This window comes from Ambystoma mexicanum, chromosome 9 (assembly GCF_040938575.1).
Source record: "Ambystoma mexicanum isolate Mex_15411 chromosome 9, UKY_AmexF1_1, whole genome shotgun sequence".
NCBI lineage: Eukaryota > Metazoa > Chordata > Amphibia > Caudata > Ambystomatidae > Ambystoma > Ambystoma mexicanum.
Window position 1 is genome coordinate 242,598,101 of NC_090931.1, and position 12,856 is coordinate 242,610,956.

At 44.6% G+C, this 12,856-nt stretch overlaps 1 protein-coding gene across 2 annotated transcripts in view; it reads left to right on the forward strand.

Moving 5' to 3' along the window:
• The window catches only part of ROBO4 (roundabout guidance receptor 4), a 969,314-nt gene that overhangs the window by 392,537 nt on the left and 563,921 nt on the right, over positions 1-12,856 (forward strand). For both annotated transcript variants that reach the window (XM_069614539.1, XM_069614540.1), the window contains exons 10-11: positions 7,345-7,516; positions 10,417-10,596. In XM_069614539.1, coding sequence (XP_069470640.1) covers positions 7,345-7,516; positions 10,417-10,596 — 352 coding nt within the window. The remainder of the gene's footprint in view (positions 1-7,344; positions 7,517-10,416; positions 10,597-12,856) is intronic.

The window sequence follows — 12,856 nt, forward strand, 5'->3', positions numbered from 1 at the left end:
ACAGCCCCGCCATCCCCGGTTTATGTCTAAGTATGTGCATGGAGGTTTGTGTTTCAATGAATAGTGACATGTGTGCGTGAATCAATGCTTGGTTATGCGACTCTAATCAAGAGTATGTTTGTGCGTGTGTCTGTGTGTCAGTACCTATGTGCCTCGGTGTCAGATTGTTATGTATTTCTGTAAATGCATTGGTCAGTGTGTGCACATATGTCAGAGTATGTTATTATGTGTGTGTGTATGTCTTAGAAAGCATGTTTTTATGTGTGTGTCTGTCTATGTAAGTGTCTTTTTGAGCACACGCACATGTATGGCTATGCGCATGTGAGTGCATGTGTCAGTGACGGAAAATGAGGGTTTTATGTGAATTCATAAAAGAATGTGTGTGTGTGTGTGTCAAGGTATATGTGGGAATGCATGAGTGCCGGCTGCTGTGTACGTGTAAGTGCATCTGTTTGTGAAATTTATTTTGTGCATGAGGTAGCAGTACAAATGCATATAATGTTAATACATTCCATTTGTATTTTGTAGTATTTTCTTAGGGGGATTAATTGGCATATTAGGGGAATCTCTGAGCATATGGGGTGCAGAAAGATAGCATCAGGGGACTACAAGAGCACATGTCAGCAGAAACAAGAAAGAGGTACTGGCTACGTCATCATAGTATCTAGCAAGTTTCGCTAGGATGTGGGTATATGAGGCCCAGTGTCTGGAATGTAGTGTGAGTACCTAGGCATATCTGGAAAGTTCCTTATCCTTGGCCTCAAGCCTTGAGACCACATCTTACAGCCCTAAGATCTCTCCACTTGCTCCCGGTGACTGCAAGGATCAAATGTAAGACCCGATGCATCATCCACACGGCTTTCTGGGACCTGGGACTATGCTATCTCCAACTCTCTCTCCCTAAATACTCCCCAGCTAGATCCCTCCACTCCTTTAATGCTAACTCTCTGATGGTTAAACGCTTCTCCAAGCAGAGAGTGGTGGGCAGGGCTCTCTCTTCAGCTGGTGCCTCTCTCCGGAACAGCCTCCCTGCCCCTCTGAGACTTGAACCGAACCTCCTTAAATTCCAGAAATGTCTCAAAACTCTGCTTTTTTTCTACCTCTTTCTCTCTTTCCCTTACCTGCTAACCTCCCCTCTGCCACTGAGACTGTCGGCCTGGTACCTTCATGAATCTTACAGGTTACCAGGCCCTCAGCTCAGTCGACAGCAGTGCCCTCCATCTTCAGCACTGCCCCTATGGGCCCCCTGCATGGTGGCTGTGCATACTAAGCTTCGGGATCCTTCCGCCCGACACTTAGCCAGTGGCTTCCTCCCCGGCACCCCTTGAACTTCCCTCTCGGGTTCTCCAGCATATCATCACACTGCCTGCACATATGAGTCCGCCATTTCTCATATCATTGCTGCTCCTAATCGAATATTAAAAGATCAAAATAAAACCATAGCATTATATTCCGAATGGGCACTTTTTATACAAATCATTTCACTGAGAATTCGTATACCCTGTGAGTTTTTACTCGGTTTGATTGAAACCATAGCTCAGCTGCCAACAAACTCCAGAGACAAGAGCATATCCGTGCATTCCAAGGCAGTCACAAGTGAAGCAAAACAGGTCTGCACTTTCGGAAGCTCTTCGCATTAAAGAGTGGTCCAAGAAAAAGTCCCTTGCCTTTGTTATACATGTTTCCATTTCCCCTACTCTGTGTGGGCTTAGCTGTTCAGATGGCTCATTGCCTGCCCATCTCCCGATGACTGAGAGCAGCAGTAATGCTCCCAGTCTAAAACCAATGAAAATATTACCATGGCCCTCATTTAGAGTCTAGGGTGTGGCGGCAACTCTTTTACCATTACCAACTCTTCTATACGGCAAAATTGGAAAGTGACGAGATGGTGGGGTTATTCCCCATTTTCAGAATCCATGGGACTCAATGGGGATTTTGGAGAAATCATCACCTGTTATAATATTTCCACTTTTTGGTTCTACCACTAACCATGTGGTGCAGGTATCTCCTCAACATCACTGCCAAACCTCTCCTATGGCGGTATGGTAAATGTGGTGATAATTACGTTGCTGTCACGTTTCTACAGCTCTGCCGTACTCATGTACTCATAATGAGCCCAGGCTACCCTACCCTTGCACACCACACGGTTAGCTATCGAGCAACAACGCGGCAGGGTATCAATTCCCCGTCACTATGGTCAGTAATCAGAACAATAAGTTAAAACAAAATGATTCATCATAAACACATATTCATAAACACATATTGCAAAAATCAGTGGGCCTCAATACAACTCTCGCGGTAGCCGTGCTGTTTTTAACCGTGCATACGGAGGATGGGGACGCCAGATGCACCGGCACATGCAGAGTTGTACCGGTGCATCCAAAGTGCTCTGCTCGCAGGTGCCGTTACACCCGCCACGAAAAACCTGGCGGGTGAAACAGCATCCGCGAGCAGAGCATGGAGTATAGCAGTCCGGGAACTACGGTACCGGCATTCTTACCGGTACCGTAGTTCCCGGACTGCCATGCTTGTGATGAGGCCCAATATATCTAAAAAAACATGTCAGTCAATTAAGTAACACATCCCATGCTTTGGGTATTGACCTTGTGCTAACTGTCGTTTTCAAATGTACAAAACAAAATAGTGTGGTTAGTAACCATTTGATAAAGTACACAGCATTGGTTGTTTGCATACAATATCTCTGTATTCACTCATGAGACAGGCCCCTCGATAACATACGTTTCTTGTCTCACAATGAGCCGCAATGTCTTCTATCCTTTACAAACAGCAGGTAACCCATGCCTCAGAATACGATACGATAGATTAATATGTAATAGATGCCCTTCTGGTCAAGGATAAACACTTCCGGTTCTCCCTCAGATGGTCCATCAGGCGACACTCATTATACAATTGCAAACAGTAGGCATCATTTCCTGGTGCCGACCCCAAATATCACCTAAGACACTCCTGAAGATGCCTATTCAGACAGCTCACTTGTTTGTTCCATCAACCTCTGCAGTCCAATATCCAGTGCTATTCCAGGGTTCATGAACAGGTAATAATGAGCTGTGCTAGTGGCTGTAGCACTCCACGCTAAGTACATACGCATGGCTGATACTATGCTCAAGGTCTTATGCGGCACCTCATACCAGATCTCATCTGCCTCTAGCCAATGCAAAACATAATGGTTATTATTAGGCAATTTAAGGGTACACTATTCGTAGACCTCAGCAGAATGAAGGGGTAGGGTGACCCAATAGATCTCAAACCTGGTCAATTGGGTGATCCGTGGAGTGGTGAGGCTAGTCTAACACAGAGAAGGCAATACTGGATTCATAAATAGGATCCCAGGCGCGTGGTCTATGGGTGCTGACTGCTTGCCTCATCCTACAACTCTTCAGTCCGCTTTTTGATGAAGTTGATCGCACTGCGCAATCAGAGCAGGTGAAATACGCTGGTAGCTGCCCCTGCTGCCCTGACTCTTTGCTTTCTAGTTATTTTTTCCACGCTCTAAACAATACAACTTAAACTCTTGCATGAAACGTACTTCAACCACAGTTTATTAAATTAAAGTGTTCAAGGCTAAGAAAATCGTTACCTGCAGTTTATATAGTGTGTTCAAGTTCAGTAGCTGTTCAAAGTGTAAACTTTACCTAAGAAGGCGATTTGTCATGAGGACTATGCATATGGCTCATGCTTTTTTGTTCTAGTTCTATAAACGTTGCTTTAATCCTAAGAAAATAATGTGTGTCTGTAATGTTGAATATTTGTCAGCTCCTAATTTGATTTGTATTTCGTGTTTGTATTTATATTGTCTTTTCGGATGTCATTTTGAGAAACTTTCATAGGAAGGAACCCACTCAAGGTCATCACAGGAGTAATATAAGTTTTTAGTCCTTGCTACGTGTTGGCACGGAGGATTAAAACCCGGCATTAAAAGTCACATCTAGGTTAGGCGTCTGGTGCCTGTTCTCATGGAGTGGGGTCAAAGCAAGTGGGTTTTGGAAAAGGAGATGGCCTATTGAGGCGATATGCCCCGAGGTGGTGGGCCGAGGTGGTGGGCCGACACTGTAGGTAATGGTCTGCCACCCAATTTAAGGGTCCAAGTGCAGCGAGGGTCCCTAAACGAGGGAGGTGGGCCCTTACTTAAAGGCTTGGCCTGTCACTGAGGGGCATATCACCATTAGCACCCTTGAAGTGAGTTACACAGGTGCTAATGGGTTTATAATAAAAAAAAACTATTATACTACATACTATACCAACATGGCTGCCATGGAATAGGAACGCAGGGCTCTGTATGTGTTGTGGAAATCTCAGACCAGTTGCTGTTCCAGAAATCTTTGTGCTCGAGATGGGAGAAGAGTTTTGCAATGAGCATTGTTCAAGTGATTAGGTAGGCTACGAAGATCAGGCATAGCTCGATGTTGGCCGGGGTGTTGTATGGGTCAGCCGTTTTATTCTAGATGGCTGGTGAAATGACACCATGTTTGTCACTGCAGCAATAAGCATTCTTTAGTAGAGTCATCATGGCAGAAACTACTGACAAACCGAGATTGACACTATGGACCTCACTACGACCCTGGCGTTATGGGGTTAACGGCGCCGGTAGAGCTGCTGGCGCCGTTAACCCCATAACGCCTCATTACGAGGTCTGCTCGCGGGACCCGCTCAGGACGCCTGGTTTTACCAGACCTCCTTAGCGGGTCCCGCGAGTGGCCCAGCATGCTAACAACGGGCCCGTCATTAACGGGCCGTTGATAGCATGCTCCCCATTCCCATTAAGCCCTATGGGGGCTCAAATGGGAATGTACCGAGTTCCGGGTTCCTTGAATGGGGAAATACCGGGCCCTCCTAGGTCGGATTTGCCCAGTATTTCCCCATTCAGGGAACCCCGACCCGAACCCGAGTTTGGGGGTAGCCATGCACTTATTAAGGGCATGGCTACCTCCAAACTCGTAATGAGACCCAATGTGATTTTAACAAATAAAATTACAGAGAATGAATTTACAACGAAACTTTAATAAAGAAAACATTGTTTTTTTATTGGGGGGGCAATCCCTCTATTTCCCCATGCTTTTAAGCCCACCCAACCCCTCCCCATCCGTTTTAACTCATTACCCCACCATATATATATATATATGTATATATATATATATATATATATATATTTAAATTGATATTTTTTCGTTGTAAATTCATTCTCAGTTTTTTATTCCTAATTAATTACTGGATACCGAGATGGACACTCTTGAGTTGCAGATGTCATAGGGTTGGTGCTATTAAGGACATAAGGGATCTAGAGAATGGACTACCATTGGAGGGTGTGGACTGGGCAAGCTGATCATTAGTAGAGTGCAAGTATAGATAGTGAGTTGTTGAGATGGTGCTTGATCAGGAGCGAGAATATCTTAAAGTGCAACAACTGCATTTGTTCCGGATAGTGCTGGTAGAAGGCAGCAGGCAAAGAAAACACTAGCGTACCCTAGTGAGGATCGAAGCATCAGTGATGCTGTCCAAGAGAACTGCAGGGAAAACAGCCTGCGCATGACGATGGCAGGCTGGACCAACTCTACCATTAGTCTATCCCTGTTATGCTTACTTACAGCCTTCCCATGGGAGGAGAGATCCTTGTAGAGGTCTCAGAGCCATTACTGCCCATGTCTTCCCATCCGAACAGGGAGCTGAGCATTATTAGCACTCCGGCATGCTTCTCGGGTTGCTAACAGTGTATCTGCAGAGATATTGTGTAAACGCTTCCCATGCACCCATTCCTCAAAGGGAAGATGACCCTGTGGCAAGATGGCCAACATTGTCCCTCTCTAATCTCCATCGTGGCAATGGTTGGTTTGAGTCAGTGGAGAAATGGAAGTCAGCTGCGGCAGGTATGTATGGGTGCCTGCATGGGTACGTGAGGGAGTGAAGTAAGAGGGGGCGGCTGAGAGCGAGGAGGACGGCTTCAGTAGCCATTTGGGTGTACAAAGGGGACCGGGTAAATTTAATATTGCGATCTCCATCCTAGCCAGAAATCATCTGTAGTGTGTTGGTCTTTCAACCCTCATTCCATCAAGGGGGTGGCACTACATGGCAGGAAATCAGGTCAGAGGGACTTCCTGACTCCATGCAGTGGATTGTTGGCTGGAGAGCTCACGAGTTGCACACATACCTCAGATATGGGGCCAGCCTGCATTTCACCAATTTGTATTCCATAGCAGAGTCAACACAACCTTTCATCCTTTTGATGCCGATAAGTGAAGTACCATTAAATGGGGTACAAAAACCCCTGTTAGTACAGCATGTTGAAGTAATATGGGTCCAGCATAAAGTGTTACAGCAAACAATATATATATATATATATATTTAGGACTTTGCGTATGCTGCTGATTTAAATTGTCACCCTTTTTAACTTCACCCTTAACACCTCTATCTAGATCTTGATTTCCTGATCAGTGTAGCCACTGTCTTTGGCATTGGTCATTAGATGATTTTCGGAATCTGGTTGTGGATTTTTTCTGAAAGATGCCCCACTTTTGGGGCCATAACTTATCCAGTCGCAGCGCAACAGCTCGAACCTTTACAGACTTAAGGAAAGCAAAGGCCTTGGAGAGGTCCAAGAAACGGTAATGGCCCTGTCTTCACCCAAATATGGGTCTGGGTGCTATTAGCATCCAGGCGTATTTTTAGAAAAAGTTCCCTTTGAGGAATGGGCAAATATGGCCTTGCAGCCATTTATCTAAAGGAAAATTATCCTGTGGCAAAATGGCTTCCATGCTCCCTCCCCGCTAACCATAGTAGCATCTGTCAGGAGGAAGAGGCGGCGGAGAAATTAATGTTTGGCGCAGAAGGTAAGTGCGGGTGCCTCTGTGGATGGGTGAGGGTGTGAGACATGAGGGGGCATCAGCAGCGAGAAGGCCTAAAGATGGGAGACATCTTTAGGGAGCCCGGAAGCAGGCGAGCAACTCAAACTTCCTCCATACATGGGCGTACACCATAGGATTCAGCCTGGCATTAGAGGGGAACTCAGTGGCTGCCGCCTCCGTGCCGGGTGCTAATTTAAAAAGTGTCATGCTGATAGCATATTAGAGGAGAATACCATTAGGTCTGGGTGATGGTTGGGCAAACTGCGATTATCAAGCTGCCATCTTTTTAGGCTCTCTGGAAACATGGTGGTTAATTTTCACCATAGGTCCCAGCATGGTTTACAAGGCACTTACAGATAAAAAAAGTTCACGATATTTGTATTTTCGATTTTATGTTGCCTTAATTATAATAGAGAACCCCAAAACACATGGAATGCAACTTGTAACTCTTCATGCTTACCACTCTGTGTTTCTGTCTCTCTCATAGGTGTGGTGTTTGGGGAATGGGACCCAGTACCAGTCAAGCTGGACAGTGGAGGGAGGATCAACCCACTTGGAAATACCAGCTCTCGAAACAGGGATCAAGTACAGTGTTAGAGTGGCTGCGATTAATGGCGCCGGCATTGGTATGCAAAGTGACCCACAGGAATTCTTTATAGGTGAGTGATCTATTGATTTTTCGGTTTGCCTTAACTATACATTGCTTGTCATACAACTATTCTGATCTAAAGAGTACACGCTTAGCAACCCATAATGTATTTTGACAGTGGGGACCTGGTAAATTTGCACTCAGGCGTAGCCAGGTGCCTGCCACCCAATTGTCGTCATGCTTGCATGTCGGGCAGCGTTTAATTTTTATTGTGAACACTGCTTACCATGCATGCACGGTAAGCATTTTTTACTCACTTTTCACCGTGGAGTGCAAAAGTGCTGGGCAAATGGCGGTGTACTTGCATGTCTGCCGCCTTTTGCCCTGCACATTTGCACTCAGTCATGCAAAGTGAGTAAACGCTGCTTACCATGCATGCATGGTAAGTAGCTTTCACAGTTACAATTAAATGCTGGCCGACATGCGAGCATGTTGGGCAGTGTTTAATTTCATTTGTACATGCTGCCTGCTATTCAAGCATAACAATTCATGCCAGGAAAATTATTGCCCATGAATACATTATTTCTTTTTCAAAAAATGGTTCAACATTTTTTGAGCAAACCTGGGACTTAGGTGGGAACTTGCAGTTCATGCAAACACATTTGCAAGATTCTGAGATTTGGGGCAGCAGTTGTTTCAATTGCCCCAGAGCTATGAGTGGGACTTGAGAGCCTTTCATTGCTAGATTAATGGTGAAAGTCTCACGGGGGTTTCTAATGATTATGACTGCATTGTCTTTTAGTCTTTTGACCGGTAACATATGTCAAATGAGGGTCCTTTCAACGGAATACAGAATGTCAGCCATACAGGTCACTGCATAAATGGCAAGTTGATGTGATGATGACATGAACTGTGCATTGCAAACACATTTGATGCATTTTACATATTAGCATGTGCGATAGTTCAATTCCTTCGCCACGCATGTTCAGACCTGCGGCTTTATTGATGACACTAGAGCACTGGATTTCATTTTAGTTTTTGCTCATAGAGGTACTGCTGACCACCTGCATGAGAAACAATATTGTTAAACAAAGTGTCTGTGAGCTTAACACATCTTTCTGTCATGTCTTGAGGGGTACATCTATGCCAGTAGCATGGCGAGTGGCACAGCAGCTATGTCTGCAAAAAAGAACTAAATGAAGGCAATTTGGTGATTGTAGCTATAAAGGTGCTCATTTCCTGAATCCTTGTGACATTATGATACGTTAGAGCAGTCAGGTGCTCATTTCCTGAATCCGTGTGACATTATGATACGTTAGAACAGTCAGGTGCTCATTTCCTGTGCTCATTTCCTGAATCCTTGTGACATTATGATACGTTAGAGCAGTCAGGTGCTCATTTCCTGAATCCTTGTGACATTATGATACGTTAGAGCAGTCAGGTGCTCATTTCCTGAATCCGTGTGACATTATGATACGTTAGAACAGTCAGGTGCTCATTTCCTGAATCCTTGTGACATTATGATACGTTAGAACAGTCATATCTGCCTTTAAAAACAAATGATATGATATGATATGGCATTCATAACGCACATGTACACAACATTTTCTAGGCGCGAAAAGTAATCAGATAATGGATTCTTCACAGCTGCTATTGTAATAAACACCTCTTAACTATGAGTGCCTTCGGACACGTGATTTCTAAGCAGTACAGCATCCCAGCACACAGCCCTGAATTAAAGGGGACCACGTGCTCTTTTGTTTTGTATGTAAGAATAAATACCGGTTGTATCATGTTTATTTTTTTGTTTGGTTTGTAAAGACAAGTTATATTCGAAACATGATATTTATCTTAATGCGATGGTTTCTAAAATTGTTTGTAAAAGATAAAAGTTGCGATGTTAAAAGAAAATGAAAAGGGGCAAACATCTTGCCTTAGCCAATAACTGTTTATCCCTAGAGGTAAATTAATGGTCCCAAAGGATATAAGCAAAGGTGTGTCGAATGAATCTATGTCACAGATGTCTTACCTCTAAGGACTAACTTTGGGAAACGAGGGCACTTGCGGCAGACAAAAAATAAGCAGCCCGATTTACAAAGACTTGCACAGGGGTAAATCATGAGATGCTCTGAGCCACTCAGCTTGGCCCCTGCGATCTCATAACATATTCGCAAACTCTGAAATTGGAGTGACTCAAGAGATGTCTTGAGCACCTTTAAGATTCTCATGTGCAGATGTGACTTACACAAGGGCATTTCAGTGATGCTTCAGGCGGCACATGCTTTGCTCTATTTTTAAGCTTAGTGAATGAGGTATTTTATATTTGCATGTTATTTACCATTTAACACTGATTTTCCTCAAGTTTATTGAGAGTGAGTTTTACTCAACAAGCCAGATACCCAATAGACTCGAGGTAGACATGTCCGCCCTAGATCTGCCTCTCTCTGCACCTCCGCGTATCGCCTTAAACAATTCCTTTAGGCAAGACTGTGACATGGAGCCGCAACCTCCAGCTCTTCAGATGCTTTCAACTACAGCTCTGACAGTGCTGCCCAGCATGGCCAATGGTGAGCGAGATTTGGGAAAGCTTCTGAACTTGCCTATCATTGGCCAATATTGGAACTAAAGGGGGGCGGGGGGTGACTGTGATGTTTTGTCTCTGCTCATAGGTTTGCTTTTGCATTTCTTAATATGTGTATCTGACATAACCTATTCTTTAGATCATGGGCAGTTTCAGTGCAACTCAGGCGTATCTAGCAGTTTTCCATCACAATATGCTTCCCCTGATACTGAATTTGCCACTGATCAGGGGTGCAGTTAGGGATTGATGTCATATAAAGAGATTTGTTTTCATTACGCAAACATCTCACTCCGATGCAGCCCATGTTTGTTTAAATAATGATTAATGAGATGCATCAACCGCAAAATACAATGCCACCAAATGACTTTGCTGTTTTATTTTGAGTACAGAAGCAATGGAGGAGGAGAGATCTGATATCCTGTCCCTAAAAGAGATACTGGAGGTGATATGTCATCCAGCTTTCATTGCAAGCATCGGCTGCATATTATGGGTTATCCTGATGCTTCTCGCAGTCTACCTCTGTCAACGCCATGCCAAGCAGTACCGCACCAAGAAACATCGCAGCAAAGGTAAGAGCTTCTGCACAGGCAAGTGGATATACTCGGTACACTGGTGAGCGGCTCTCCATATGCTTCGGGCTTCAGCTCCCATCAGCCATAGACAACATAGTCAGTGATGCTGGATCATGGGATTTGCAGTCCAAAACATCTGGAAGATCACATAATGAGTAACTGCACTCTATAAACTGTTAATGGGAATGGACATTTGTTTTTAATCGTTTTCTACGGGTTAAAGAACGCGGATGAAAAATGGCTATTTTTTAGAACAGAAAATACACTATGGTTCCCTGAATCCTGAGGAAGAGCAAAGATGCAACATAAAACATACACACACACTCTCTTCATGAACAAATACATATAACGCAGTTAACCAAACAGAACTAATGTAAACAGACTTAGCTGGGCTGACCAACTCATATCTAGTAAACATTATTTACCATAAACGGGACTAATATGTAGTACCATCGCACTAACTCATAGATAGGTCCATCCACCTTCATGCATTACCTTGGAGGCAACTAGACTTTACTCGCTGGATTTTGATGGTCAAAGACTTGGTGTAAATTCATATATCGTTCATAGCTCAGCTTGTCCGCGATATATTGGTTTCTCTGGTTTGTATATTACCCTGGAATAATGACATTTGAGACCTTACAAAGTGTATACATGTCTACGTCTACCTCTCGTTCCGTTTGAAGCTTGTCTGCATGCCTTCCACCAGGTGGGTGTGCATATGGCATCAGTCAAGTGGCAGAAGAATTAGTGGCAATAGGAAGTCCAGGATTCCTGGCCCCTGCCATTACGTATTGGAGGGAGATCTCTGCACGCTACATGAAACCATGACAGCTCCGCAATGTTCCTGGGGATACACGGTTTCTACTGTCAACGTCCCAGTGTATGCTACTCACTTTTGGACATCTTGACTCCCCTGTAAAAACCGAAAGGCTCCGCTATAACATCTTACTAAGCATGAGCGTGATACAGTACTCACTGCTAAGTGAAAAGGCGGCTGTAGAAAATAAAAAAAATAAAAATTGCTTTAAACTGGAGCGATGTGTAAAAGGTTAAAATAGTGTGTCCCATTATTCGAGGTTCCTTCTATCACTGACGTCCGGCTTTAGAGAAGCCAGGCAAAAATCAGAAAGTAAGATAGCTCAGTTTATTTCATTGGTTTCATGTATCTATGGTGAACTTTGAAGACCTAAACCCATCTGGCAACATAGCATGTGGCGGTCCGAAAACAAGGGTGCCGGTAAGCTTACCAGGACAATTGTTTCCGGACCGCCACACTATGAGTCTGCCTGCCGGGGCCGTCGCGCTCACGGCAAGTCTGACATGCTGGGCGCAGCTGTCTCTGTAGGCAGACTTGTCACAGAAGCACTTGGCACCGTTAGCAACGGTGCCGATGCTTCCGTCTCCCCACTCCCATAAAGTGCTATGGGACTCTATAAGAATGGGGAGTTACAAAATCAGGTGCCTGACGTCCCGTGCCATCTGGACTTGTAATGTCCTGGTGGCACCGGGAAATCAGGTGCTGGATTCAGAGTTACGGGGTTTCCGCCAAACTCTCAAGGAGGCCCTAAAAGCAGGGGTGTTGTTAGGTCTGGAAAAGATCAGGGGCTAAGCTAATGTCGGGACTGGCGGGACTGGGGGCTAGGTAGCATTTTGGTTGTAGCACCTGAGCTTCTATCCGGGGCTACAAGCAAAAGTCCCGGGTCTATAGCCCCCTCAGCACCCCCCCCCCAGCTGCCTAAAAGTATATAAAGGAGTGCAGCATTAATGCTACAAAAACATCCAACTGTCTTCAGTGGTTTCACCTCCACAATTGTTACAGTGGTTTGACTGGTGGTTTGTATGGGACATGGCAATCTGATCACTACATAAAGTGCAGGGGAAGAGGGTATTGGGAGACACGCCCACATTGTAAGAAAGAAGACCGACATTACATGGAAAAAGTGAAATTGCCACAACCAAACAGTCCACTATAAAAATGATGGCAATGAAACAGATAGAATCTTGACATACATCAGCCATTTGAGTCTGGCCACAAAACTGTTCTAATTAGCCGTATGGCACATTTTACCTTAGTCCGAAAACCATTGATGTTTTGATATCATCATTTTATGGCCCTACATGGATCGGAGGCTGAAATATCATAATTTGGGATCTCTAACAATGGGCCTTATATGGGGTTGGGCAGAGCAGTAAATATCCAGCGATAACACTATTACCGCTGCATTACCGCTGCTCCCAATCCCGAGTTTGGGTG